Here is a 27803-nt window from a genome sequence, read left to right on the forward strand (position 1 = left end):
TAATGGAGTCCCAGAAAGACGTTCCTGCGGCAAAGTCATTGTTTTCTCATACTCCATTGAATGTTGTAATGAGACGCGAAATTAAAGCGTCACCCATCCACAAGGACCAGCTCAGTTTGCAGGTAAATATAAGTTTAATTTAGTGTTTTGTTTGTGTATTTGTAATATTTTGTTATGTTTGTAAAATATTTAAAGTTTTGTATTTTTGTTTCGTATCTTTCATGTTTGGAGAGAGCAGCGCAACTCGCGGAAACAGCATCTTCACCGCCGGAACCAGAAAGAAAATTGCTGGCCACTAGGCGTCGCGGGTCAACGGCCAAAGAGCAGCAGAAGATCCTGTGACCGGGTTGTTGCGTCGAAACTCCAACATTCAAATAAATAAAAATTTGTAATTTTCCATTGTAATGCCGTCACAGAATGTTTAGGTCATGTTGTATTTTGTTCAGTTCTGTTTTGTCGAGTCTGATGTTCACATCTGCATGTAGCATATACGAAGACAATAAAACAGACAATTATTTATGAAGAGTTATATTGAGGAAGAATTATTGCTGAATTTTTCCAAGATATTAATTTTCAGAAGAGTTTGATTTCGATTTTTGAATCTTAAAGGATTTACAGTCTGATTTTAATATGGGAAAAATAAGATAACGTGCAGGAATATAATTTCCAAGAAGAAACAAACGACGTCTAAATTGCAAAAGTTTGCGCAAACCAGTTGGACTGAGTGACGTAATTTTGCACGAGCGACTCAACTGAAGGTGTTTTAATTACAGTTTAGTTCAAGAATCTTTTATAGAGAACTTTAAAAGAATTTAAATAATTTTTTGACGTGTTTTGTAAACGACGTAGGTGATGAAGTCTGCACATGGTCATATTTCAAACAAAAATCATTGAGTCATACCCGTCGTTGCAGTCCAGCAGAGATACAATGTTCAGGAATAGCTGACTTGCTTTGCTGCAAAAGGCGGCTGTAACGTTGATGTTCAGTGCAGCGTTCTTTCACGGTGCGTGTGGTTTGACCTATGTAAACCATGCCACATTGGCACGGTATCTTGTAAATTCCGGCTTTTCGTAGTAACAGATTGTCCTTAACTGATGCCACAAGGTCCGCAATCTTCGATGTTGGGCGGAAAACCACTTTTACCTGAAATTTTCGGAGCATTCTTGCTATTTCAAACGATGTGTTGCCAACGAAAGGAAGAAAAGCTAAAGGTTTTTCCGGCGTGTTCTCCTCTTTATCCACTTCCTGCTTCTTAGTTTTAACTGTTAGTGCCCTGTTAATCTGCCGGATGGAATACACATTTTCGCTGAATACTGACTTTAGATGGGCGAGTTCTTGAGGTAAGCTATCTAGATCTGAGGCAGTATGAGCTCTGTGAACAAGTGTTTTAAGCGCACTCATGGTTTGCGACGGGTGATGACAACTCAATGCCTGCAGGTACAAATCAGTATGAGTGGGCTTCCGGTAAACTGAATGCCCTAGAGAACCATCATTCTTCCTTCGAACCAGGATATCCAAGAAAGGCAAACAACCATCTTTCTCTATTTCCATGGTGAGCAGGATGTTGCTATCAATGGAGTTGAGGTGATGTAGAAACTCCATTAATTTGTCTTCTCCATGAAGCCACACTATGGAAGTGTCATCCACATACCTCCAAAAACTGTTGGCTTCAGGGCAGCTGATTCAAGCGCTCTCTCCTCAAAATCATCCATAAATAGTTGGCCACCAAAGTATCGTGCGAGGTATTGAACTACGACCGGCTGGAAGCACGAAATTTGTTTGGACAATCAATTCACCGGGAAAATTTTAAAATTCACAATGAAGAGCTGCTAGGATGAGTTTTGAGACCAAGAAACTCATTAAAAACACACCAGGTACTTTTTGAGACGATGAGCGAATCGTTTCGTGCAGACTGCCAACTTTGTAGTGATACTGGAGGCAGCAAATTAAAGCCTTATGTGGTGTGACAAGAAAGTCGAGACGTTACATCATGTCCGGCCGCGCAGTTGGTAGGTGAGCCAATGTTATACCGATATGATGACCTATGCTGAGTCGCATTAGAGTTATGTACTACGGTTGTAACTAAACATGTCTGAGTTGTATTCTCAGTGTTGTGTTTGTATTCTTCGACGTTGGCGCTAATGATAGTGACCTGGCAGCTGTTGCCTTCCCCGCGAAGGCCGTCGGGCGAGAAAAGTCCTGTCGGCGCGTGTTATCACCTTTTATTTAAATCAAATTAGTGAATGAAACTAGTAGTTAAATGTGTTGTAATAATGCAGATCTATGTCTGAAATGGAAAAATTTCACGTTTAAGGTCAGATCTTGTTTAGACTTAATCCTGAGAACATCTATGTTAGTGTATGATTTCTGATGTCAAAATGTAGACTACATCGGTAACTGTGAAAGTTGACGTGTTTCTTAATTAAGAATATTGATTTGTTGGAATATGATAAAAATGAGTATGAATTTTTTTAGTCTGTCGTCAAATTGGTTCAAATGGCTCTGAGCACTATGGGACTCAACATCTTAGGTCATAAGTCCCCTAGAACTTAGAACTACTTAAACCTAACTAACCTAAGGACATCACACACACCCACGCCCGAGGCAGGATTCGAACCTGCGACCGTAGCAGTCCCGCGGTTCCGGACTGCAGCGCCAGAACCGCTAGACCACCGCGGTCGGCTAGTCTGTCGTCGACGAGTGATGATTGATACGAGGACGGAATTTCACTGATGAATTTTTGGAAGGTCACTGAATATAAAAGTGAGGTACCGATCGATATACCGAGAGTTGCCAGCAAAGATATTAGGAAACTGGCGCAATTGGGGAAAGGCCAAGGCGTTGCACAGAACTGAATCTTCGACTCTCTAAAATTCTGAAGTTGCAGGAAGTTAATCAAAACAATCCTTTTGAGTTAACGTTCTTTGTGGCTCCCCGCTGGAAAAGAAGTCAGTTAAGTTCAAGTTTTAGTATTTTCCGCATATGATCGACAGTGTTCACTACTACAGCAAAAACTTGGCCGTAACCTATTTAAAAAAAAATGATGCGGCACCGCAATTATCACATAAAAATGGTACTTGAGAAAAAATGAGTGTTTAAAATTTGTTTCTTGAGAGGTACTTATTTTAAATTACTGCACCTGGTCTTTAGACTTCATTATAAGAAACATGGCACCTTGCAGAACTGCGTGTAGCCGTGCTGTTTCTACAGTGCAGCATATTCCCGTAACAAATTAATGACATTGTGATACTCCTAGTGTAACAGATTTAAAAGTCAAGCTTTACTCAGTTAACATCAGGAAAAATCAGGTCTGACTTAAGCAGCCGTGGGGAAGATTTTAAAGTTTTCCTTCCTTGACCATTGCAAACAATTTGTTAAAGCTAATATAAGAAGTAACCATACCTTTTAGCATAACGGGTTCTGTTTTGGCACATTATGTTAGACGCTCACTCTTTCCTATACTGGTCAACGATTGGCTACTGTTTTATGCCCTTTGTTCCACAACGATTGTGAGCGATTCCATGTCCCCTTCCCTGCTCTGACATTATCAGTTTGTTTCTGCATCACATATATGAGAAGGAACTGGGGATATGCTGCTAGATTATTTTTATGCACTTAAATCTCTAGTCGAGTTTTATATCTTATTGACTACTAGAGAGTCAGTATCAATATTTTATTCGTGTAAAGTACAGAGCTACTATAAATGATACATTCGTTTTCAAAGCTCTATATTTTCCGAAGTATAACATATACAAATACGATTGACACTTGACTAGAACTATAAACCCATCAAGTTTGCCTTTTTCACTCTATAAGTTTTTTGTGAGTGTGCCTCTGGTCACACGACGCACGTACAAGCAGTAGCCAAGTTTGTTCCATACCTTACGTAGCAACATCTTATGAATAGTCGTAACAGAAGAAGTGAAGCGTTCTCTGACCTATTCCGGAGTTCCTGGTAGTAGGGGCAAGTAAGTACTGCCTTTAATATACCCAAAAGGAAAAAGGTACAAGGCATTAGGTCAGACGACCTCAGGAGCCAAGTTAACAGAGCCAAGTCTTCTTCAGCACTGCGCCCATTCCAACGATGTCGAAGTTCGTCGTTTAGTTAGTGACGAACAACGATGCTCCAGTGTCTCGCTCTGCTCTGTTTACATGGCAGTTATTTTCCCTAGTTCCTTCGGAATGCACGCAGCACTGTTGTAACAGATAAACACCTCGTGTATTCCAACAAACAAAAATTCTGTTCTTTGTCGCCATTTTCTCAAGGCACTGAACACCTAACGCCAGTGCAAACTCAGCGAGTTTGTGGTTCCATTTATATATTCCTATTCACGAATGTATCATGTTTGTACATGTAATACTTTGGAAACTATAGAACTTTCGAAATGAATGAATCATTTATAATAGCCCCGTATTTCTACAGGCTGCTGCAACAGATGTCTGTGGTGCTGTATTGCTGCACACCGCTTATGCTTCAAAACGCTAAAGACAATTCTGAAATGTAACAGGGACTCTTACACTGTAAAATAAATGACCATTATCACAATACACAAATAAAACCAAAGATAGATTGTTCCTAGCACAAAAAGGATTAAGTTTTAAGTTATCAGTATCTCTAAGTATGAAATTGTGTAGCATTATTATTTCGAAGTGAAGAAGACATCTTAGAAATTTAAAAGGGAGAATGTATCATGGTAAATACTGTAAAACTCAGTAAGATACCGACTGTATCACATCAGTATTAGAGAAAGACTCAGGAACCAAGTTGCCGCTGTGTAAAATACACTTAGGTGTGAAGATATCCTAACACCGACGCAAAATTAACAAAGACTAAAAGGAAATGGAAATTCTTTAACACGCGCACAAAAGGGCCGCCTAATGACTTGGATGGTTGTCTGAGGAAGGAAGGAACATTTGGGCTTAATGTCCTGTCTAATATTAAATGATTAAAAGGTGGAGCACAACTCCTGCACCTCCTGAATGTAAGTCTACTGCCTGAAATAAGTGTCAGCTCGACTGGTGGAGGACAGTTTAGTAGAACAGTTGTAGAATATAATAAAGAGGGAAATAATAAAGGCTGGGGAAGCCACCAATGTTCGTGCAACAGTAGAGTTAAAAAAGAAAGACACGTGTTTATCACCGGAAAGAATGACATAAACGCCATCAGCATATGAGGCTCAGAAACAAATTCATTAGGAAGTGAACAGAACCATAACCAAACAGTCTGTGAGAAAGAAACTAAAAGGAAAATAGATGGTAGAGCTACATAGTGTGAAATGTATAGACGCTTTTTTACATCAGGTATGGTTTATTACTATATTTAGCACCACATAAAAATGAACTGTTGATACTCTAGAAAAATTACGTATGAGTTGCAGGTAACACCGTCACGTCTAAAGAAATAACTACTGTAGCATCATTGAAATATGAATCAACTAAGTTTAACGAACATGAAAAAAACGTAAACCACAGAAATTAATGAAATGATAATTAAATCAAGACCCTAAGCTGTCGAAAATGTGTGCCCTGACCGGAACTCGAACCCGGGATCTCCTGCTTACATGGCAAACTCTTTATCCATCTGAGCCACCGAGGGCACAGAGGATAGTGCGACTGCAGGGATTTATCCCTTGCACTTTCCCCGTGAGAGCCACATTCCCAACTTAATGTCCGCACACTACATTTGTAGTGCCCCTGCCCATTACACTCATTACTCGGGGCGGACAATCTTACCGAGTCCCGTAACAGTTCGGGCACTGCGTGTGCATCCAGCACAGAAGAAGAAGGTCAATGGCTGGTTAGCCTTAACTATATGAAGATGGTACAGTTCTTTCGGACATGTCCGAAAGTACAGATACCATCTTCATATAGAAATTAGTATTTACACACACAAGTAGAGATAAATATCATACTTCTAATTTTTATATTGTAATTAAATGATAGGACATCTGCTAAGACATGAGGGAATGACTTCCATGGTACTATAGGGAGCTGTAGAGGGCAAAAACTGTAGAGGAAGACTGAGATTGGAATACGTCAAGCAAATAATAGAGGACGTAGGTTGCAAGTGCTACTCTGAGATGAAGAGGTTAGCACAGGAAAGGAATTCGTGGCGGGCCGCATCAAACCAGTCAGTAGACTGATGACATAAAAAAAAAAAAATTTGAATGCAAAAATTAATATCCTATATTACCAGCGGTATGTATATGCTGAAATTTTTTGTTGACCGTCCGAGTAAATCCATGTTGCACGCCACAGTCATTTTCCAAATGTCCAAATGTTTTAAACTGCATGGCGTAGTCCATTGTCCGAGCATTTATTGTCCTAGGAGGATCCGATGACACAGGAAATGTAGCGTACGGACTCATCTCGTACAGATCTGAAAATAGTAAAACTCATTGAAATCTCAGTGCAAATATATTTTCAGTAAAATGTGATAATAGTGTTACTAAATGCTTTTTACTGATACGTGACATTAAAATCCGGGTTGCATACAGTATAAAATATTTTGAATCTGTGTGGCAGATATCATGATTCAGTGGCTAGCAAAATCTTTTTTAGCAAAGTGGACAACAATAGAAATTACACCTTATTATTTATTTCATTTTCAATAAAAATGAGAAAATATTACAGAAATTGCAGAGAGGCAGATTTTATAAAGAGGATTTTATAAAAATGCTTCCGTAACTACTGCAGTGAACCGCCAACTCAAGAAAAAAAAAGTTCATCACAACAAATATATGACAAAATACTGTAAAAACATAAGAGGAAGCAATACCGTAAGTCCTAGAAACAGGAACACATGCACGCCAAAAGTTGTTTTCAAAGTAAAAAAAAAAAAAAATTATGCGAAAAATTTACATGCAGAAGTTGTTTCAAAGTAATGTTTCCACCACCTTTTCGTGTGTTCTAATTCCGTTCATTTATTACAGTCCGCTGAAGAGGCTTTGAAAATAAATGAAGGGAAATGCCTATGGCCAACATTTAAAAACATTTTATTTAGTTTTTAAGACCGACTGGACATAATGGACAAATCACATCTGCAATACGTGTACAAGAACGTATAACAATTGGTTATTTTATTAGTTATCACTCAATTAATTGATACATCTAAAATGAGGACCATAATCATGCATATCAAATCTCAGCGTAGCAGTTAATTGTGGAAGGCAAACATGGAATCCTGCCCGTACAGCCTTGATGCTACACTGGAGGCGATTGGAGCTCTTTTACGTGTCTTTGTCATATGGTTCAATAACGTTATAGAAATGTGTTATATTATTATTTATACGGCAGTAAATCAACGTGGTAACTGTTTCACGATTAAAATTAACGCCCATCACGTCAAATATTGTATTCCGTTAATCGTAGACGAATCTGAATGAGCCCCTGAATTGAAAAGCAACAAGGATTTCTGGCATATTGTTAAAATTCTTAACGACATTCCTGTGAATATGAAGGATCATTACAGAATGACAGAAGACTGGAGAAATTCCTGAAAACTTCAAACTTCAGCAGAAATAGAACAAATACAGTAACAAAAAAAAGACAAATGTCGTGGGATGTTGTAATCACAGAACTACGCCTATTTTGTCTCACAGATTGTAAATATTAGTAACATGATAAGGAGCAGAATAAGAAATATGAAATAAAGGAAGATGAGTTTGAGTATGGATCGCGAAGAGTAATTACATAAGCAATTTTATCCTTGCGAATAGTGATGCAAAAATAGTCAATAATTAACTAAATACCTCAGTCGCTTTCATATATTTCAATGGCTTTTGACATGGTAAACTGTATGTTTTTGAGTTTATGTAGAGTATAGGTATTGCCTGGAAGGATAAGAAGGTCGTAAGGAATTTGTATTAGCATAAGTCCACCCAAATAACCGCACTTACATGTGAAAGAACAGCAAAAAGTCAGAAGAAATTTTAGGCAGAGCTGGAGTGCTTCCACCATGTTCACTGTGGTATTGCCCAGAGATTGCGGTGCCACACCAAAGTAGGTAACGCGAATTCTTACCATAGACATTAGCGAGGCCTCACTGCAATTCGTAACAACCAATGGGAGGAACCCCGGAAGACCACTCTTCCCTCTCAACACATCAGCGCCCTCGCGCTGAGTATAATTTACAGAAGGGTCCAGAAAAATGTAGACAGTTTTTGATAGTATTAATGGAACAAAATGACATACCGTTACAATGCTTGCAGGGGGGGGGGGGGGGGATCTTTTATGTGTTCAAAGGGACCCCCATCAGCAGCCAAACAATTTCGATGCCATTGAGCTGTTGATAACCGAAATGCGGCTGTCGTGTTGCAACTGCTGTGTGACAGCAGCACAGGACGCCACAACGGTTTCTCGTAGCTCGTTCGGTGTAACTGGCTTCTGTTGGCAAACTTTATTTTTCAAGACCGTCCCATAGGTAGAAGTCAAGAGGCGTAACGTCTGGAGACCGTAGTGGGTAGCCAACAGCTCCTCTTCGACCTATCCATCGTCCAATTAGATTTTCATACTAGTAGGCTTTGACATCTCCGTGTTAGTGAAGCGGAGCGTCATCTTGTTGTAGGTAAAATCTATCATTTCCAACCACGTCTCGGATGACAGGTGCCGCGAGGGATTAACCGGGCGGTCTAAGGCGCTGCAGTCATGGACTGTGTGGCTGGTCCCGGCGGAGGTTCGAGTCCTCTCTCGGGCATGGGTGTGTGTGTTTGTCCTTAGGATAATTTAGATTAAGTAATGTGTAAGTTTAGGGACTGATGACCTTAGCAGTTAAGTCCCATAAGATTTCACACACATTTGAACATTTTTTTTTCGGATAACAGGTAAAATCGATGTTTGCAGTGCCTCACCAGTTATGGTACCTTCAAAGAAGAATGGGCAATCAAACCACGCGATGACAGATCACACCACACATTAACCCGGTAGATTAACATGTTTGTCCACGTCAATGTGGAGATTATCAGGAGCCCACTACACGCGGCTGTGGCGGTTTACAGTACCGTTCAGTTTGAACTGAACCTCGTCAGACCAAATAACCATCCCTGCAAACCGTTCATCTTCGCGAAGCATCAATTGGTTCAAATGGCTCTGAGTACTATGGGACTTAACTTCTGAGGTCATCAGTCCCCTAGAACTTAGAACTACTTAAACCTAAGTGACATAAGGGCATCACACACATCCATGCCCGAGGAAGGATTCGAACCAGCGACCGTAGCGGTCGCGCGGTTCCAGTCTGAAGCGCCTAGAACCGCTCGGCCACACGGGCCGGCTATTCAGGGTCAATTGCCACTTTTTGCACCATACAGATATCTTATCAAAATCATTTTGGATTCGTCATTTCTTGTCAGAAAGGTCACAGTTCGTAGTAATAGACAGAAAGTCATCGAGTAAAACAGAAGTAATATCCGGCCTAGGCCCTCTGTTGTTCCTGATCTATATTAACGACATAGGAGACAATCTGAGTAGCCGTCTTAGATTGTTTGCAGATGATGCCGTCATTTACCGTCTTGTGAAGTCATCAGATGATAAAAACGACATGAAAATGATTTAGATAAGATATCTGTATGGTGCGAAAAGTGGCAATTGACCCTGAATAGCCGGCCCGTGTGGCCGAGCGGTTCTAGGCGCTACAGTCTGGAACCGCGCGACCGCTACGGTCGCTGGTTCGAATCCTGCCTCGGGCATGGATGTGTGTGATGTTCTTAGGTTAGTTCATGTGTGATGTTCTTAGGTTAGTTAGGTTTAGGTTAGTTTAGGTTAGGGTTAGGTTTAGGTTAGTTAGTTAGGTTAGGTTTGGGTTAGTTAGGTTTAAGTAGTTCTAAGCTCTAGGGGACTGATGACCTCAGATGTTAAGTCCCATAGTGCTCAGAGCCATTTCAACCATTTTTAGCGAAGCATGCCTTCAAACCACTTGTAGTACTCCATCCTTCGATCCGCTTCGTCCTCGTTCATGGTGTGCAGCGATCTTGGAATGTACATTTTCCACTTTGCAGCCTTCAGAATTCGTCGTACGCTTGATCGGTTTACCCCACTTTGACGTGCACCCCGCTACTCAGGTTTTTTAGGTGACCTAGTAAAATGCTACAACACAGTAGCGCTGGAAACTGGACTAGTGATGTTTATTGTCGTCGAGATCTTTCCTTATGCACATCCTGAGCAGTACAGTGGGCTTTGAATTTATCCCGAATACGATAAATTGTTGTACGCGTTGATGGCTGCGTTCCAGACACATTACGCCATTGCTGTTGTACTTCCATCGCGATTTCGTACTTCCAGTACCACTTCAACGACAATCTTACGTCATTCATTGCTGCACTGTCATCTGCTGGAAAACGTGTTGACGAAACAATGGACTTCGCTGCCGCGCAGAATTGCAAGATATATCATTTTATTCGAAAGTTATTAACTATCAAGGAGTGTCTAATTTTTCTGGATCCCTCTATAGCGTCGAGCAAGCAAGAGCTCATCTCAGTTCGTGACCTTATCTGAAGGAGTCAACATCATAGTGTAGGAACAACGAGTTGTTAAAGTTTCTTATGAACTGTACTTTCATAAATCTTGCATTTTGTACCTCAAGAGAACAGTTTGTTAATCAGTGCATCACATGATACTTTGCTAGTCAATGACAGTTGTAAATTATCCGGTACTCCTGTGGCAAAGAAGTGAGTGAAAGTTAAGTAAATATTTTATTCATTTCTGTAATAAAGTGAACTAATATTTGGTGTTTCTAGATTGATGAGGCTTCTCCCAGAGCAACCTAAGAACCCATACTAATGGTCGGACGAAAGTAGTTTCATTTCGTCATAATGTTTTTATTTAAGAAGGAAATAATACCTCAAAACAGTAAATCAAAGTCGTAAAGGCACGTGAATTATTGTATATTATCCACCGAGACATTGCTCTAGTTGTAGACTCAGAAAGGAACATGAAAAATGTAGAAATTACTAACAGTTTCTATCACCAATATAAGCTAAAAACAAATGCAAAGAAGACAAAACTAACAGAAATAAGCAGCATCCACCTAACACCACCAGCAAATGTAAAACTCGGTAACTAAAGAATCAGTCAAGTGAAACAATTTTGTTAGTTAGGAAGAATCAGTTGAAATAATAAGAAATACAATTTAGAAATTAGAAGAGCAGTCTCTGCCAATTACAACTTTTCGTAACAACAGAATTTCGTTAACTTTAGTAACAGACAAGAACAGGTACATCAAAATAAGGAATGCTTTCATCAGGGATTACGAATGGAGCATACTGCCGTAAGTAAGTAAAAGATGAATAGAGAAGAAAGACTAAGACCATCTGCAAGGAAGGGAGGAAAGTAACAAAAACGAGCGAGAGTCAAAAGAAAACCAATGAAATGGTTCTGTTATAGATAGTTGGTGGTCGGTACTTGGATGGGTGACCATCCAGGCCACCATGCGCCGTTGCCATTTTTCGGGGTGCTCTCAGCCTCGTGATGCCAATTGAGGAGCTACTCGATCGAATAGTAGCGGCTTCAGTCAAGAATACCATCATAACGACCGGGAGAGCGGTGTGCAGACCCCACGCCCCTCCTATCCTCGTCCTCTACTGAGGATGACACGGCGGTCGGATGGTCCCGGTAGGCCGCTCGTGGCCAGAAGACGGAGTTTTTTTTTTTTTTTTTTTTTTTTTTTTTTTTTTTTTTACCGGTAGTTGAAAGAAGACAGTTCCTGAAAGGAATAGAGCGAAGGGGAGCAAAAATGGTTGACTTTGCTCTTAGCGATAATACACTTCTTAAAAACATTTTCGGAGGAAAAGTAATGAGGAAATATCGGGAGATTTGTTAGATTTATCTCAGAAAACAAGAATAATATCCAGTAAGGAGAATCGTATTTAGAAATTCATCTATCATTACAGTGTGGTCTGAGGTAATGAAATGGCGATTAGTGTATTTAAAGTATAAAGATTAGTTTCAAGTTGTATTACGTATGTAAGAGGAGATCATGTTTAAATGTGTAATTCAAACTACAAATGTTCAGTTGCTAATATTACAATTTGTTTCTCACCGGAAGAAGCATCTGACTGCTTAACTAGCTGATGGTCGTCCATTTTGGTGGGGGATGCTGAGTATATCTGCTGGAAGTTCCTCTTATTGTCCATTTCTGCAGCGGCCTTGCAAGCACTCGGACTTTCGGGAACTCCCCTGTTACTTTTGTACTGCGCATCTCGCTGACACTGTCTGAGAAGAGTTTCATGTATTCATTAACATAAATACACAGCACGAATATGATAGTTACTGGTGTTTACTTGCTTACCTCCTGTGTATGGCCACATACACTAGCAGGCCAGCTGACAACAAGAATATTGCAGAGCAAACCGTAGGCACTATCACGTGAATGTCCTCATAGAACCGAGCTGTATCTGTTGGGCTTCGGTTTTCTTGTATTGGACCAACTGTTGCTGAAGACAAAAATGTAACAATCAGTAGAGCAGATATTAAATTATATCTATATAGGTTCTGCTTACGCTCTGTCAATAGATTTGTTGTTCAACCCTGTTTAAACGAGAAGAAATGTGTCCGTTTTTATTTGTGACCTTTTCTTGCAATATGTATTTTTTAGTGACCCAAGAGATCTCTTCTCTTTCATACGCCATCTTTAACTCTCGCGTTTCCTTTCTTACAATGTTGAGCCAAAACACTACGACCACCGCCCGCCGTGATACTGCATGACGCCTGGTGGCGGCGTGGACACATGACGCGGTAAGCAGAGTATACAAGCAGAGTAGATACGAATGAGGAATGATTTTAACGCAGTTTTAACAGACCCTCACTCCCTGACAGCGAAGACCACCCTGACATCCATCCTTCTTATCAGATTCAGTCTGCTCCTCCCTATCCCTTTTCGATTTCAGGGCTGCAGTCCCTCTCCATCCCATGCTTCTTTTCCTCCCTCTTGACATTCGCCTGAACCCAGCCTTAGCTCTCTGTTTCCAGAATGAGATTTTCACTCTGCAGCGGAGTGTGCGCTGATGTGAAATTTCATGGCAGTTTAAAACTGTGTGCCGCACCGAGACTCGAACTCGGGGACCTTTGCCTTTCGCGGGCAAGTGCTCTACCATCTGAGCTGTGAGGACGAGGCGTGAGTAGTGCTTGGGTAGCTCAGATGGTAGAGCACTTGCCCGCGAAAGGCAAAGGTCCCCAGTTCGAGTCTCAGTCCGGCACACAGTTTTAATCCGCCAGGAAGTTTGTTAGCTCTCTGTTCCCCGAATCCCCTGTTTTCCTACCAGCCATCCTCCCACTTGATATCCATCTCCACAACGCAACCCACTCGAACTAAACAGCCCTATAAACCCCTTATCTGCCCTAAAGAACCAATCCACCTTACCTCTTCTCTAAGGTACGTTTCTCTCATCAAGTGATAGTGTAATGTAATACAGTGCAGCTTTTGTTTTTAACCTGTTCGCAACTCATCGTGTTTAAATATCCAGCAATGTTTTCCTGCGCTGTGTTCTAAATATCATTAATGAAAAGCGTCTTTCATGTATTTTAAATTACGTAAATGCAGTTCATCTTTCTGAATAACTTTCATTTTTTTTAAAAAAACCCTGTTGTCTGAAGAGCAGAGTATTGTTCCACTGCCAACCCACCTTCGCCGCTCTGGGGCATGAGAATGAAATGACAATAAAGATAAAGGCGGGGGGAATCATTCTAGCGACGACACGGACTGCAAAGGGAAAGCCCACTGACATAAGCGAATTTGACAAAGGAGCTACCGTAATGGTCTGGCGTCTGGGAAGGGGCATCTCAGAAACTACGAAACTAGTCGGCTGTTCGCCTACTACTGTCGTGAGCACCTACCGAAGGTGGCTTGAAGACGGTGAAACAACGACTAGCGACAAGGTGTTCGGCGTTGGAATGTTTCGTGGTTTACTTTCCTATTGAAGATAATAGGAATGGGCCGTTGAAACAGTCAAGTAGTCGATCTCGTATATTAATGGATTTTTTAGTTCACTTACGTTTTCCGTCGGTCGCCTTACAGTATCAATGCTGCAAGGGTCCTGCTAGGCAGTGCCCTTGAACCGTGAACCGCCTTCTCTCCAGTGGACTTCGATTCGCAGCATCGATGATGGTGAAAGAGATATTTTCTTCAGTCTAGTGGAATAACACACCCAGACAAGTGGAACTCAGTGTATTTCTTATAACATAAAATCCTAACTTCTTCTAAGTGATCGACTACATAGTCATAAAATTTCGGGTAGGTGTTTGCATGAATGCGTCTCAGAAGAGACTGTGAACAGTTTTTTACAATAAAATCTGAACATCAGTCGTCTTTTCGGCGATTTCTTTGACGTCATGAAGGTCATTTGCACTCCATGCCCTACACTCGCGGCCGCACTGAGCTAAAGATTCCGCCTAGCAGGCACAAGTTCCAGTCCACAGCCCTCATCGCCAATAGTACAGGATAGGTAGAGCTTTGATCTGCAACAAATAATCAAAAACCTCTCGGAAGTGGGATGTTCCCTAATTACTAACTACCTTAACCTACGAACGTCTTTCGTCGCCCAATTGAGGTTAAGGACGTGGAACATTTCGTTCTACGAATGACAGGTTACGTCCGAGCATCAACACCTCGTATCAGGGCGTGGAGGTCAGTGACTTGCCTGCACTGTAAAGCAGGATAGGTGGCGATATGTGACAGATGTGACGGCAAAATACAATGCTGATGCAGGAAGAGCCGTTTCGGAGCACAGTGTACAGTGCACATTGTTGAAAGTTGGACTGCGCAGCAGACGACACTTTAGTATGCCCATGATGACGGACCGCGCGGGCTTAGCCGAGCGGTGTGGGGCGCCGCAGTCATAGACTTTGCGGCTGGTCCCGGCGTAGGTTAGAGTCCTCCCTCGGGGATGGGTGTGTGTGTTTGTCCTTAGGATAATTTAAGTTAAGTAGTGTGTAAGCTTAGGGACTGATGACCTTAGCAGTTAAGTTCCATAAGATTTCACACACATTTTGAACCCATGCTGACCTAACGACATCGTCAATTACGGTTTCAGTGGGTTCGGGATTTCAGAATTGGACTGTTGATCGATCTCAACGTGTCGTCAGTTTCTTGTTACTCCGGTTCCATTGTCGTGTCCGGATAAATGCAATCCAAGCGAACCGCTGCCTGAAACCGCACCGCAGACGTTGGCGGGTAGGGGCCAGTGTTATGCCACGGGGGCCATTCATCTGGGCTTCGACTGGAAGTTTGATAACAACTGACGGCACCACGATAGTAGTGAGCACTTCATGTTTGTTATCTTTCGCAATGGCGATGGCAACTCCAAGTAGGATAATTATAAGTGTCAAAAGGTCAGAAACGTGCTACAGTTTTGAGGAACTTATTAGTGAACTCATGCTCATATCTTGGTGACCAAATCCAGCTGATACGAACTTAACAGATCACATTTGGGGCTCCAGCTCCGTGCTCACAAACCTGTGCCTAGACATCTGGTGCGTCATACAGCGTGTTTCAGAAAGAATGTACGTATACAAAGTATTGTCTCGACAAAACTATCGGCCGTTGCGCTACGGCTCGGTTATTGGAAGCTGAACAAGTTGTATAGCTTATGTCCATTGCCGCTAAATGTCAGTTGTCTCCTATTTGCTTGGTTACTGTCACTTGTTGCAAAATGGCTACTCTGCAGCAGAAACTGTTTTTCGTTCTCGAGTTTGCGAAGTGAAATTCCGTTATTATAGTGCAAAGACATTTCAGGTTGAGGTACAAAACTGATTCTCCAAAGGAATGGAGTATTTACAGATTGTATCGACAGTTTGTAGACACAGGATATCTATGTAAAGGAAAGAGACCTGGCCGCGCTCGTGTTTCTGATGGTAAGTCGCACGAATTGAAACTGCTTTTTAAACGTAGTCTCACAAAATTAATTCGTCATGTCGTTTGGGAGCTACAACTGCTTACAACAACAGTTTGACGTGTTTTGAGACGTCGGTTGATTCTGAAGGTGTACAAGTTAGAGCTGTTACAGGCTCTACGTCATGACAATAAAAGCAAATGTGTGGCATTTTATGACGAGCTTCAGAATGCTATTTGCAATTCACACTTGCTTCGTGCTCTGGGATGAAGCGACTTTCCGCCTTGCTGGGAAGGTAAACAAAGACAATGTTCGAATTTTGGGGCCAACAGAACCCACATGGACGCACGAGATTAGTCAAAAGTGAATGTGTTTTATGCGATATCCCATTCATCTGTTCTTTGATGGAAACACTATTAACGGTAAGCAGTGTCATACTATGTTTCAAAACCGGTGTGTCGCAGGCTGGACGAGGACAACTTTATTTCTCAGCAAGACGGGGCACTCCCTCATTGAAATCACCAAGTACGTTAATAGCCGAGCAGTTGTACTGATCGTCAAACAGCTGGCGCTTTAGCACTTCTCAGCCGGCCTCCACTGTCATCCTGTGACGTCTTGTGGGGTTTCATTAAGGACAACGTTTATGTACAAACACTGCCACAGAACCTAGAAAGCCGGCCGCTGTGGCCGAGCGATTCTAGGCGCTTCAGTCCGGAACCGCGCTGCTGCTACGGTCTCAGGTTCGAATACTGGCTCGGGCATGGATGTGTGTCATGTCCTTAGGTGTAAGTAGTTCTGATGACCTCAGATGTTAAGTCCCATAGTGCTTAGAGCCAATTTTTGAACCTAAAAAAAGTTGAGGAACTGGAGCCATAGTGACATTATACTGTATCATGGACGATGGACTTACTTACCCGAGTGTGGGCGGAGGACATACTGAGCAGCTGTAATGTAAACTCGAGAGATTCGTAAATATGAGTCCCAAGTTTCATAGTTTATTTCTTACAGTTTAATAAATATACGTTCTAGAAATACATACGTTCTTTTTGAAACACCCTGTACTTTTGGAAGCCTACCAAGGAATTTTTGAACCCATGAGTTACAGAATCACCACTGTATTTCGTTTCAGACGTGGACCATGCCCTGTTAAGCATGTGGCCATAACATGTTGACTCATCATTGTATGTCTACAAATGAACTATGCAAAATGCACGGAAGAGAATACTTTACATATTGTCATGCATTAAGGTTTCTTTGTGTTGCATTCATCTATGAAGCTAGGTAGTATTTTTGGCTATATGTCGTCTTGCAAGTCAAATTATGTCCTGATGATTACTCCGGTGCTCTGTGTTCGAAGCTGAAGAATAAGCTAAATTTTTGTCCTGAAGATTTCTTGAGTGTTCATGCATATAGTACATTCCGACATTTCTGTTACAGTTTCCCGCAAGACATACAAGCCTGTAACTACTGGGAGTCCAGTTCTTAGAACAGCCATCATACCTACTGTTATTTTATCGTGATATGGGCCTCATTCACAGTATTAGTATACCTGCCCAAGTATTTCATCATTTTTTGTCTTTCTTTTCCCCCCAATGAAGTAGATTTTCGAAATAGATTTTTTACATATTACAAAAATTTCTGGATACATAGCATAATTAATTGTTTTTTTGTTGTTGTTTTACATTTATGCCTTGAAACTGTCAGTATTCCATTACATTCTAACACAGAAATAAACTTCGGCATAGTACGAGACATTTTCCAACAAATATAATAAATCGTTTCAAATAATATCGCCTAGGCATTACACATAGCGAGAACGTATAGGAAATTTCATTGGCAACTGTCACTGGTAAGAGTGAAGTTAAAACTTACAAAATGCAGAGGTTCAGTCGTCTTTTTCTGATTTGTGAGTCTATAAGTCCACTGCCATTGTTTCCTGTATGGGCAGTTCACAAGCAGACACCTGTCTTCTGCCTCAAATATTTCATTTAAGTGTACTGTATTTAATAAAGTTCGTTGATTAGGTGATACCTACCGCCAGCGACTGTTGTTGTGGCGATGTTGAAGTGCACCCTAGTGGAACCGGCGCTGTTGTGGGCGGTGAGTCTCAGCTGGTACCACGTGGCCGGTTGCAGGTCCCCTATTAGCAGAGTCTTTGGTGGTGCGTTGTTGTCAATCAGTATCCACTCATTTTCGTCTCCGAGAATTCGATACTCCACAACAAAGTACAACATGGAGCATTCACCGTCTGGCCAAGAGTGCAAATGCAAACACAGAGACGTTGCATTTGCGGAGACAAGTATGTCTGAGTTCGGTACCTGCGGTTCTAAGAGACGTTTATCTAAATTAGTAACAAATATGGAGCACATACATTTTTTAGACAGAAAACTACACAAATTTATTTGTGTTTTCAAGGACTCAAGAAATAAATTACAGTGTTTATAATGATTTAATTTGTCATATGTATGTCTGCATTATGGTTACTGTGCACAGTGACAATAAAAAATATATATAATTTAAAAAACAGAACAAGAGCTGTTGGTCAGATATTAAATGTAGAATAAAGTGAAGTTAACTTATACTAAAAAAAAAGACTCACCATGAAGAAGTTATACAAATCGGCTTCAAACTGACAGGCATACAGTTTTCGACGGAAAATGCCAAACTGTAAGCTTTGGCGGTCGATGGATGAAAGTGCGACGCTGCAGCGGAATTTCAGCGCATAGCTGACAAGGATAGTAAATAGGGGACATGTTGATACCAGGTCATAAAGACCTTGCGAGTTTCATCTCATGTACTCGGTTGGACAGTCTTGTATTGTATTGTATGTTAACCGGGGACCTAGAAACGACGGCGAGGCTCCGTCCTCGCCGCAGCCGCCGTGGTCCACAACCCCACGACGACTACCGCAGTCCACTTCACCCCTCCGTCACCCACAACCGAACCACTCTTTCAGGGTTATTGTGCGGTTCTGCCCCCAGTGGACCCTCCCGGGGAACGTCTCACACCAGACCAGTGTAGCCCCTATGTTTGCTTGGTAGAGTAATGGTGCTGTACGCGAACGTGGAGAACTTGTTTGCGCAGCAATCGCCAACATAGTGTAGCTGAGGCGGAATAAGGGGAACCAGCCCGCATTGGCTGAGGCATATGGAGAACCGCCTAAAAACCATCCACAGACTGTCCAGCTCACAGGACCTCGAAAAAAGTCCACCGGGCGGATTCGTGCCGGGAACGAGTTGCTCCTTCCCAATCCGGAAACGCCGTGCGTTAGATCGCACGGCTAACCGGGTGGGCCAGTTGGACAGTAACGATGCCTCGCCCGCCTGGTTGACCGTGCGGTCTGAGGCACTGCTTTCCGGGTGTTCCCGCCAGCCTGTGGATGGTTTTTAAGGCGGTTTTCCATCTGCCTCGACGAATGCGGGCTGGTTGCCCTTATTCTGCCCCAGTTACACTATGTCGGCGATTGCTACGCAAACACTGTCTCCACGTACGCACACACCATAATTACTCTACCACGCAAACATTTGGGGTTACACTCGTCTGGTGTGAGACGTTCCCGGTGGGGTGGGGGGTGGGGGGGGGGTACACTGGGGGCTGAACCGCGCAATAACTCTGGGTTCGGTGCGGGGCAGCGGAGGGGTGAGGGGACTGCTGTAGCCAGTTGTGGAGTTGTGAACCACTGAGGGCTACGGCGCGAACGAAGCCTCTCCGTTGTTTCTACGCCCCCAGTTGCATACGATACAATACAATACAACTATGCCTGTGAGCAATGCGCACAGATTTAAAGATTTTTAGCATTAGAGGGAGGATGATCAGTTGGGCTCAAAGAAGCTGGTTAGAGTAATTGGTGAATCACTCGCATTTGAATAGGAGCGATGCCACTATCCGACGATGTTGGCAGCAATGGGTGAGCCACGGCCGAACACAGCGTCAAGAAGAGACCCGCCGATCTAGAGAGAGGCACCAGAACGTGAGGACCGGACAGTAATCAGAGAGGCACCCAGAGCGCCGGGTTCATCATTAAGATCGATCTGACGTGCAACTGGTGCTTCAGTGACCACAAGCGCCATTAGTAGGCGGCTCACGTAAAAGAGACCGAACTCACGACGCCCCCTGCGCCGACTACCGTTGGCTCCTGTACACCAACAAACCCATTTGCAATGGTGTCTGCCACATTCAGCCTGGAATCTCATTGACTGGAGTAGAATTGTCTCCAGCGATGAGTCTTGCTTTGAATTGATTCCCAATGACCAGCGGAGACGTGTCTGGAGACGCCCCGGACGGCGATGGGGTACCGAACTGACTGTCACCCGCCATGCTGCCCGACAACCAGGAGTGATGGTCTGGGGTGGCATTTATTTTCATAGCAGGACCACTTTGGTTGTCCTCCGCGGCACCCTTACAGCACAGCGGTACGTCGACGATATTCTACCCACCGTTTTGTTGCCTTCCATGTAGAAAGCTACCCTGGCCTTACATTTCAGCAAGATAGTGCGCAGCCGTAGGCGGCGAGAGTTTCTACTGCTTGTCTTTGTGCTTGCCAAACCCTACCTTGACCAGCAAGGTCCCCAGATCTGTCCGCAGTTGAGAACATTTGACATTTGAGGCATTTTTAGCAGGTTCCTGAAAACAGCTCCGGATTTTGAGGGTCTAACGTGTCGGTTGGACGGAATTTGGCATGACATCCCTCTGGAGGACGTCCAACAACCCTATAAATCAATACCAAGCTGAATAACTGTTTGCATAAGGGCTAGAGGTGGACCAATTCGTTATTAATTTGCTTAGTTTGTGAAGCTTTCTCCGTTGAATAAATCTTTCAATTTTTCTGAAATTGTTATTATGTGTTTATGTAGATATACATGACATCTACTGATTTCCGGTCTTTCGAATAATTCCTTCGTGGCGCATCGTTTTTTCTATCTTTCAGAGCTTATATACAGGGTTATTACAAATGATTGAAGCGATTTCACAGCTCTACAATAACTTTATTATTTGAGATATTTTCACAATGCTTTGCACACACATACAAAAACTCAAAAAGTTTTTTTAGGCATTCACAAATGTTCGATATGTGCCCCTTTAGTGATTCGGCAGACATCAAGCCGATAATCAAGTTCCTCCCACACTCAGCGCAGCATGTCCCCATCAATGAGTTCGAAAGCATCGTTGATGCGAGCTCGCAGTTCTGGCACGTTTCTTGGTAGAGGAGGTTTAAACACTGAATCTTTCACATAACCCCACAGAAAGAATTCGCATGGGGTTAAGTCGGGAGAGCGTGGAGGCCATGACATGAATTGCTGATCATGATCTCTACCACGACTGATCCATCGGTTTTCCAATCTCCTGTTTAAGAAATGCCGAACATCATGATGGAAGTGCGGTGGAGCACCATCCTGTTGAAAGATGAAGTTGGCGCTGTCGGTCTCCAGTTGTGGCATGAGCCAATTTTCCAGCATGTCCAGATACACGTGTCCTGTAACGTTTTTTTCGCAGAAGAAAATGGGGCCGTAAACTTTAAACCGTGAGATTGCACAAAACACGTTAACTTTTGGTGAATTGCGAATTTGCTGCACGAATGCGTGAGGATTCTCTACCGCCCAGATTCGCACATTGTGTCTGTTCACTTCATCATTAAGAAAAAATGTTGCTTCATCACTGAAAACAAGTTTCGCACTGAACGCATCCTCTTCCATGAGCTGTTGCAACCGCGCCGAAAATTCAAAGAGTTTGACTTTGTCATCGGGTGTCAGGGCTTGTGGCAATTGTAAACGGTAAGGCTTCTGCTTTAGCCTTTTCCGTACGATTTTCCAAACTCTCGGCTGCGGTACGTTTAGCTCCCTGCTTGCTTTATTCATCGACTTCCGCGGGCTACGCGTGAAACTTGCCCGCACGCGTTCAACCGTTTCTTCGCTCACTGCAGGCCGACCCGTTGATTTCCCCTTACAGAGGCATCCAGAAGCTTTAAACTGCGCACACCATCGCCGAATGGAGTTAGCAGTTGGTGGATCTTTGTTGAACTTCGTCCTGAAGTGTCGTTGCACTGTTATGACTGACTGATGTGAGTGCATTTCAAGCACGACACACGCTTTCTCGGCTCCTGTCGCCATTTTGTCTCACTGCGCTCTCGAGCCCTCTGGCGGCAGAAACCTGAAGTGCAGCTTCAGCCGAACATAACTTTATGAGTTTTTCTACGTATCTGTAGTGTGTCGTGACCATATGTCGATGAATGGAGCTACAGTGAATTTATGAAATCGCTTCAATCATTTGTAATAGCCCTGTACATATATGAAGAAACTATCTGTAAAATTAATTAGAATTTGACTTTAATACAAATGAAGATATGGAGCTAGAATCATAGTTTTAATAATACCGCTTTTTACACGTCACTGATTACCAGGAATAGACTTACAAGTAAAGGCAAACTATGAGGCGAGAAATTCAGAGGTTTTCTCTGTTGTCGTCATCAGGAAAAACGACTCTGGTACCCTGTGGGTCGCAGAGTGGAATGTTAGATCCGTTAATCGGGTAGATAGGTTAGAGAATTTGAAAAGGGAAATGGATAGCTTGAATTTAGATACAGTGGGAATTAGTGAAGTGTGGTGGTAGGAAGAATAGGACTTTCTGTCAGGTTAGTACAGAGTTATCAACACAAAATCAGATAGGATTAATGCTAAGTAAAGCCTAAACGCATAAGAAAACAAGAAAGCAGTTGAGCCACAGAGAACAGCATAGTCAATGTATTATCGTAGCCAAGATAGACACGAAGCCATCATCAACCACTGTAGCGAATTTTATATGCCACCTAGCTCCCCCGGCGATGGAGAGATTGAAAGAAAGTTTGATGAGATAAAGGATGTTATTCAGATAGTTAAAGGAGATGAAAATTTAATTATAATGCGTGACGGGGTTCCGATAGTTGGGATAGGAAGAGAAGGAAAAACAGTAAGAGAACATGGACTGGGGCAAAGGAATCAAAGGTGAAGCTGCCTGGTAGACTTTGTCACGGGGCATAACGTGAACGTCGCAAACACGTGGTCTAAGAATCATAAAAGAAGACTGTTCGTGTGGCAGAGAAGTGGGGACACTGGAGGATTTAAAATTGTTTATGTAACGGTAGGATAGAGCTTTAGAAAGCAGATTTTAAATTATAAGGCTTTCCAGGGACAGATGTGGACACCGACCATTATTATTTATGAACTGCAGACAAAAACTGAAGAAACCGCGAAGAGGTATGAAATTAATGAGATGGTATCTGGATAAACTGAAAGAACCAGATACAGTCGAGAGTTTCAGAGAGAACATTTGGCAATATTGGACTGAGTTTGAGAGATGAAATAGGGAAGTCAGCACGGGATCACATAGGTAAAACGTGAAGACCTAGTAGATATCCTGGGATAGTTCCGGAGATATTGACTTTGATTGGAAAAAGGAAAAAAAAATGTAAAAATGCAGCAAATGCAGCAGGCGAAAGGGAATACAGGTGATCGAAAAATGGAACTGACGGAACGTGCAAAATGGCTAAGAAGGAATGGATGGAGGAGAAATGCAAGAATGTAGAAGCGTGAATAACGAGAGGAAAGATAGATGCTGCATGTACGAAAACTAAAGGGACGTCTGCAGGGAAGAGCAGTAGCTGTACGAATATGAGTTCAGACCGAAAGCCAGTGCTAACACTGAGGGAATTAGATTAGGAAATGAGACACTGAAAGCAGTAGAAGAGCTTCGTTATTTGGACAGCAGAATAGATAATGACGGCCGAAGTAGGGAAGATATGAAGGGCAGACTGGTAATAAGAGGAAAAGAATGAAGAAAAATATTTCTGAAGAAGAGGAACTGTTGAATCTAACACAAATTCAAGCATTAAGAAGTCTATTTTTGTAAGTGTTTGTGTGGAGTGTGCCTTGTATGGTAGTGAAATGTGGACGATAGCCATTTCAGATAAGAAGAAGATAGAAGCTTTTGAAATGTGGTGCTATAGAAGAATGATGAGTGTCGAATAACAAATGAGGAGGTAATGAAGCGAAGTGGGGAAAAATGAAATTGATGGCTCAACTTGACTAAAAGACGGAATCGATTGATACAATACATCCTGAGTCGTGAAGGAATGTCAGTTTGGTAAAGGAAGTGAGGGCAGTAAATGTTGTAGGAGTGCAAGACTTGAATACAATAAACAGGTGCCAACGGAGATAGGTTTCGGTAGTCACGCAGAGCGCTCAGAACTCTACAGAACTGTAACTCTATTGAACTGTCGGAGAACGTGTGACGTAGCCTCAACTCAACCGTCATTGTTCGTTACTTGAACTGTAACACATTAACAGTGCAAAATAACAATGACGAGGCATAAAATGTGACTAACCTGTTCCCTTTGTCTTAGCCGTCAGAATAGCACTGCGTGGGCTGTCCCCAATTCTGTTGTGCGCAGAAATAAATATGTGATATGTAGAGCCACAGCTGAGATTGTCCAGCATGTGAAATGCCTTTTCAGCTTCCAGATGCACTTCTTCCAAGTTTCCGTGGTCTCTTTTGTAGTTTAATACATAACCTGGACAGTAATTGTTAAAATTTTTTGAAATTCAGAAAATTCTATAGCACTATAGCTATTTTATTACATATACTGGTATATAACACACACACACACACACACACACACACACACACACACACAACCACACACCCTCCCACTCGTCACCCGCATGCACACACACACATACACTCACTCACTCTCTCTCTCTCTCTCTCTCTCTCTCACACACACACACACACACACACGCAAATGGATTCACAAAACACCAATACACATACAGAGCTATATCTATATAAATGAAAAGCAAATGTTCATTAGTTCAGAATCATGTAGGAGAACGTTGTTACCAAAAACCTCATATTCGTTTACATGAAATAAATTCGCAATTTCGAATCACAACCATCAGCTATAGAATGGAATAACGACAATGGAAATTTGTGCCGGATTGGGGCTCGTACCCAGATTTCCCTCTTATCCGAGCGGTCGCCTTAACATTTGGTTATCCGTGCACGACTCACTGCCAGATCCAAACTTCCATAGGTCTCAACCATATGTCTGCGACCTGTACTCGTACGTCCATTATGTATGTTCCCGTACAGGTCAGACGTTGTACTTGAAAGTCGCTTGCCCGGTATTGGCAGGTAAATACGATATTGCAGTGACTTTTGTTATTCTGATTACGATGCAAAGTTCCTTTGGACATGTATGTGCCAAAGAACTTTGCATCATAATCCGAATAACGCAGGCACTGAACTATCGTATAATATTCGTTTCTTCAAAATCTTAAATCTCCGAAATTTCTTCACTGAAACCTTTGAAATTTTGACACAACGTTGCATTCGAATATATATATATATATATATATATATATATATATATATATAATTTTTATTTATTATATATAATAAATATTTATGGGTACATAAAAACATTCGCATATTCGAATGCAACTTCGTGTCAATATTTCAAAGCAATCGGAAAATACATATGTAAATCTAAAGGGGAAACAATATTATAAAAGTCTCAAAAGGTACTCGTCCGAATTACTTTATGTTTTTACATCTAACTGTAATGAACATTTGGACACATAGAGGCAACATATAATAGTGAAATGATTCGGCTTATGATTAGAATACTACTATAGAATCTGAATTTGCATTAACAATAAGCAAGGCTCAAGGTCAGAGGCAGGGGAAAGAAAAAAGGAGGAGACATACAGAGAGAGCAGGCAGGAAGAGACGGAGAGATGGGGAAAGAGAAGATGGGCATAGAAAGGGGGCCGATGATTAAGAGAGAGAGCGGGAGAAAGACGCTGCAGGAGGAGAAGGTGGACAGAGGAAATAGGGCTGAGGTCGCGGATGGAAAGATGGGGAGAGAGAGGGGGCAAGAGAGAATGGAGAGAGAGAACGGAGAACAACATTGACAGAGAAACAGGGAGGAGGGGATGGACAGAGAGAACGGAAGAGATAGGAGTAGGAGGAGATGGGGAGGAGATGATGGATAGAGGGTGGGGACAGGAGGAGGAGATTAACAGAGAAGGGGAAAGAAGGTGATTAGGACATATATTCAGTTGCCAAACGTATTAGAAACTGTGCTTTCTCTTTAATTTCTTTACCATTTAACAAAACTGAGCAATACAACTCGTAGTCGGGAACAGCTAGTCTGTTAATAAATACGACAATCAAAAGAATAAATGCCAAGATTTTTCAGACATGTTCTGTGTGCTTCTAGAGGTACGTCCTAGCGAAATTTACAGTTGAAAAGCTGTAATGGAGTGAGAAAAAATACCTCCCTGTGTCAGTCTGTGCAGGGTGTTGTAAGCTGATTTTTATTTTCATGCCATCGACAGCAAAACAACATAGATTCTGCTCAATGAAAACTTTTGTGTTAGTTTTGTGAGATATTAAGCGTCTTTCTTCAAGTTACACTTGGATAACACATCTTTAAGCACCGTATTGGAAGGCGCGCATTGCTATGCAGTTTTACTAGCTTCCTAGTAGAATTAAAAATTTTGAGTGTTAAGTCCCAGAATTTGAAACCTAAACTGAAGGTTCCTTTCTACGCGAGCCTCTTATTACGTACAGTAATTCCTTGCAGAAGTTTAGAGCGTTTCATGATAATGTATTATTGACGGCACACACTATTACAAAAAATTTACATTTTTGTAATGTTGTTTTTAGCTTTTAATTTTATCATAAGTTTTCTGTGAATTATGTAGTGACTTGTTCCATGAGCAAGTACCTTTCTCTCTGATCGCCCCTGGAACTCGATGAATTAAAATTAGAATGAAATTTAGGCACTTGAGACTTTCAGCATTGCTCTCGCCTTCTTATAATTTCCTTAGGTTATGTTTCCTGAATGTGTTATAGATAAGAAGATGGTTGCCGATAGCAACCGAAACTAACTATCGAACTTTAATTGTAATAGGAAAATTGTGGTGTAAGCATTAAAAGCTTTTTACTTTAAAAATTCAAGAAATTTTCGAAACAAACCATCAAGCACCATAAGCACCGAATGAAAAACGGTGCGCCACAGTGATCACAAAGGTTTACATCATCAAGTCTAGGGGACTGATGACCTCAGATTTTAAGTCCCGTAGTGCTCAGAGCTATCTCAACCATTTGAATCAAGATCGAAGACGGACTCATTACGAGTTGCAAACCGTGCAGGACGTCCAGCTAGGTATCCACTCTTCAAGAATGCGTGTAGAACCATATTGGTGTAACAAGATGATGAGAACTGATGGAACGTGATGACGTGCAACCGAATACGAAACAGCCTGTCGTGGAGCTTATAGTGAAACTGGCTATCCTCTAAGGCTTAGCTGCAGATAGGGCGATAATGTGGTTTATAGGTACGGAAAAAACAAAAATCTAGGGGTTGAATTTGTCCAGTGGTTCCAAATATTGTGAATCGTAATGTCTATCTTTCTTCAGAAGGAATAATTTGCTCTAAAGCAGTACGACTTTTACACGTAGAACAGGAATCAAGCAAAAGAAAGTAATTTTGACCAGCTATTGCCCAAAAGCAGCGCTCCATAATTGTCGATGTCTTACGGCCATTTTCCCACTCTTGCTTGCTGTGACGTGAATATTCTCTACTGTCCCGCTAACGAGAAAGAATCGTAGGGGCGGAGCACCTCCAGCTTCTCGCAGCACAATAAATAACTTTCCAGCCACTGTACCATCTAGATTAATAGTCGGCATAATGGTATACGAGTGCGTTAAGGCATTGATGTTCGTTGCTATTGATACAACTCTCTTGATACATTTAATTTCCAGGGTTCCTTTCATGTGGATTTCCTCTTCAAATCCCGATTGCTCGGAACCGAAAACAAACTCCTTACTGAATGATGGGATAAGTTTGTTTATCCCATCTATAAATTTTCGGGTCGATTCTGCAGTTTACTGTGCACCGTCAAGTTGACATTTTGTTTTAAATTTCAATTCTGTAGCAATGT

At 42.0% G+C, this 27803-nt stretch overlaps 1 protein-coding gene across 1 annotated transcript in view; it reads right to left on the reverse strand.

The window, feature by feature from the left end:
* LOC126251767 (Down syndrome cell adhesion molecule-like protein Dscam2) overlaps positions 1-27803 on the reverse strand; it is a gene marked incomplete at its 5' end in the record, with an annotated part of 377821 nt that overhangs the window by 26696 nt on the left and 323322 nt on the right. The window contains 5 exons of the mRNA XM_049952392.1: positions 6195-6380; positions 12033-12205; positions 12282-12426; positions 17855-18145; positions 24176-24361. Coding sequence (XP_049808349.1) covers positions 6195-6380; positions 12033-12205; positions 12282-12426; positions 17855-18145; positions 24176-24361 — 981 coding nt within the window. The remainder of the gene's footprint in view (positions 1-6194; positions 6381-12032; positions 12206-12281; positions 12427-17854; positions 18146-24175; positions 24362-27803) is intronic.

Source organism: Schistocerca nitens, chromosome 1, assembly GCF_023898315.1.
Source record: "Schistocerca nitens isolate TAMUIC-IGC-003100 chromosome 1, iqSchNite1.1, whole genome shotgun sequence".
NCBI classification, from domain to species: domain Eukaryota; kingdom Metazoa; phylum Arthropoda; class Insecta; order Orthoptera; family Acrididae; genus Schistocerca; species Schistocerca nitens.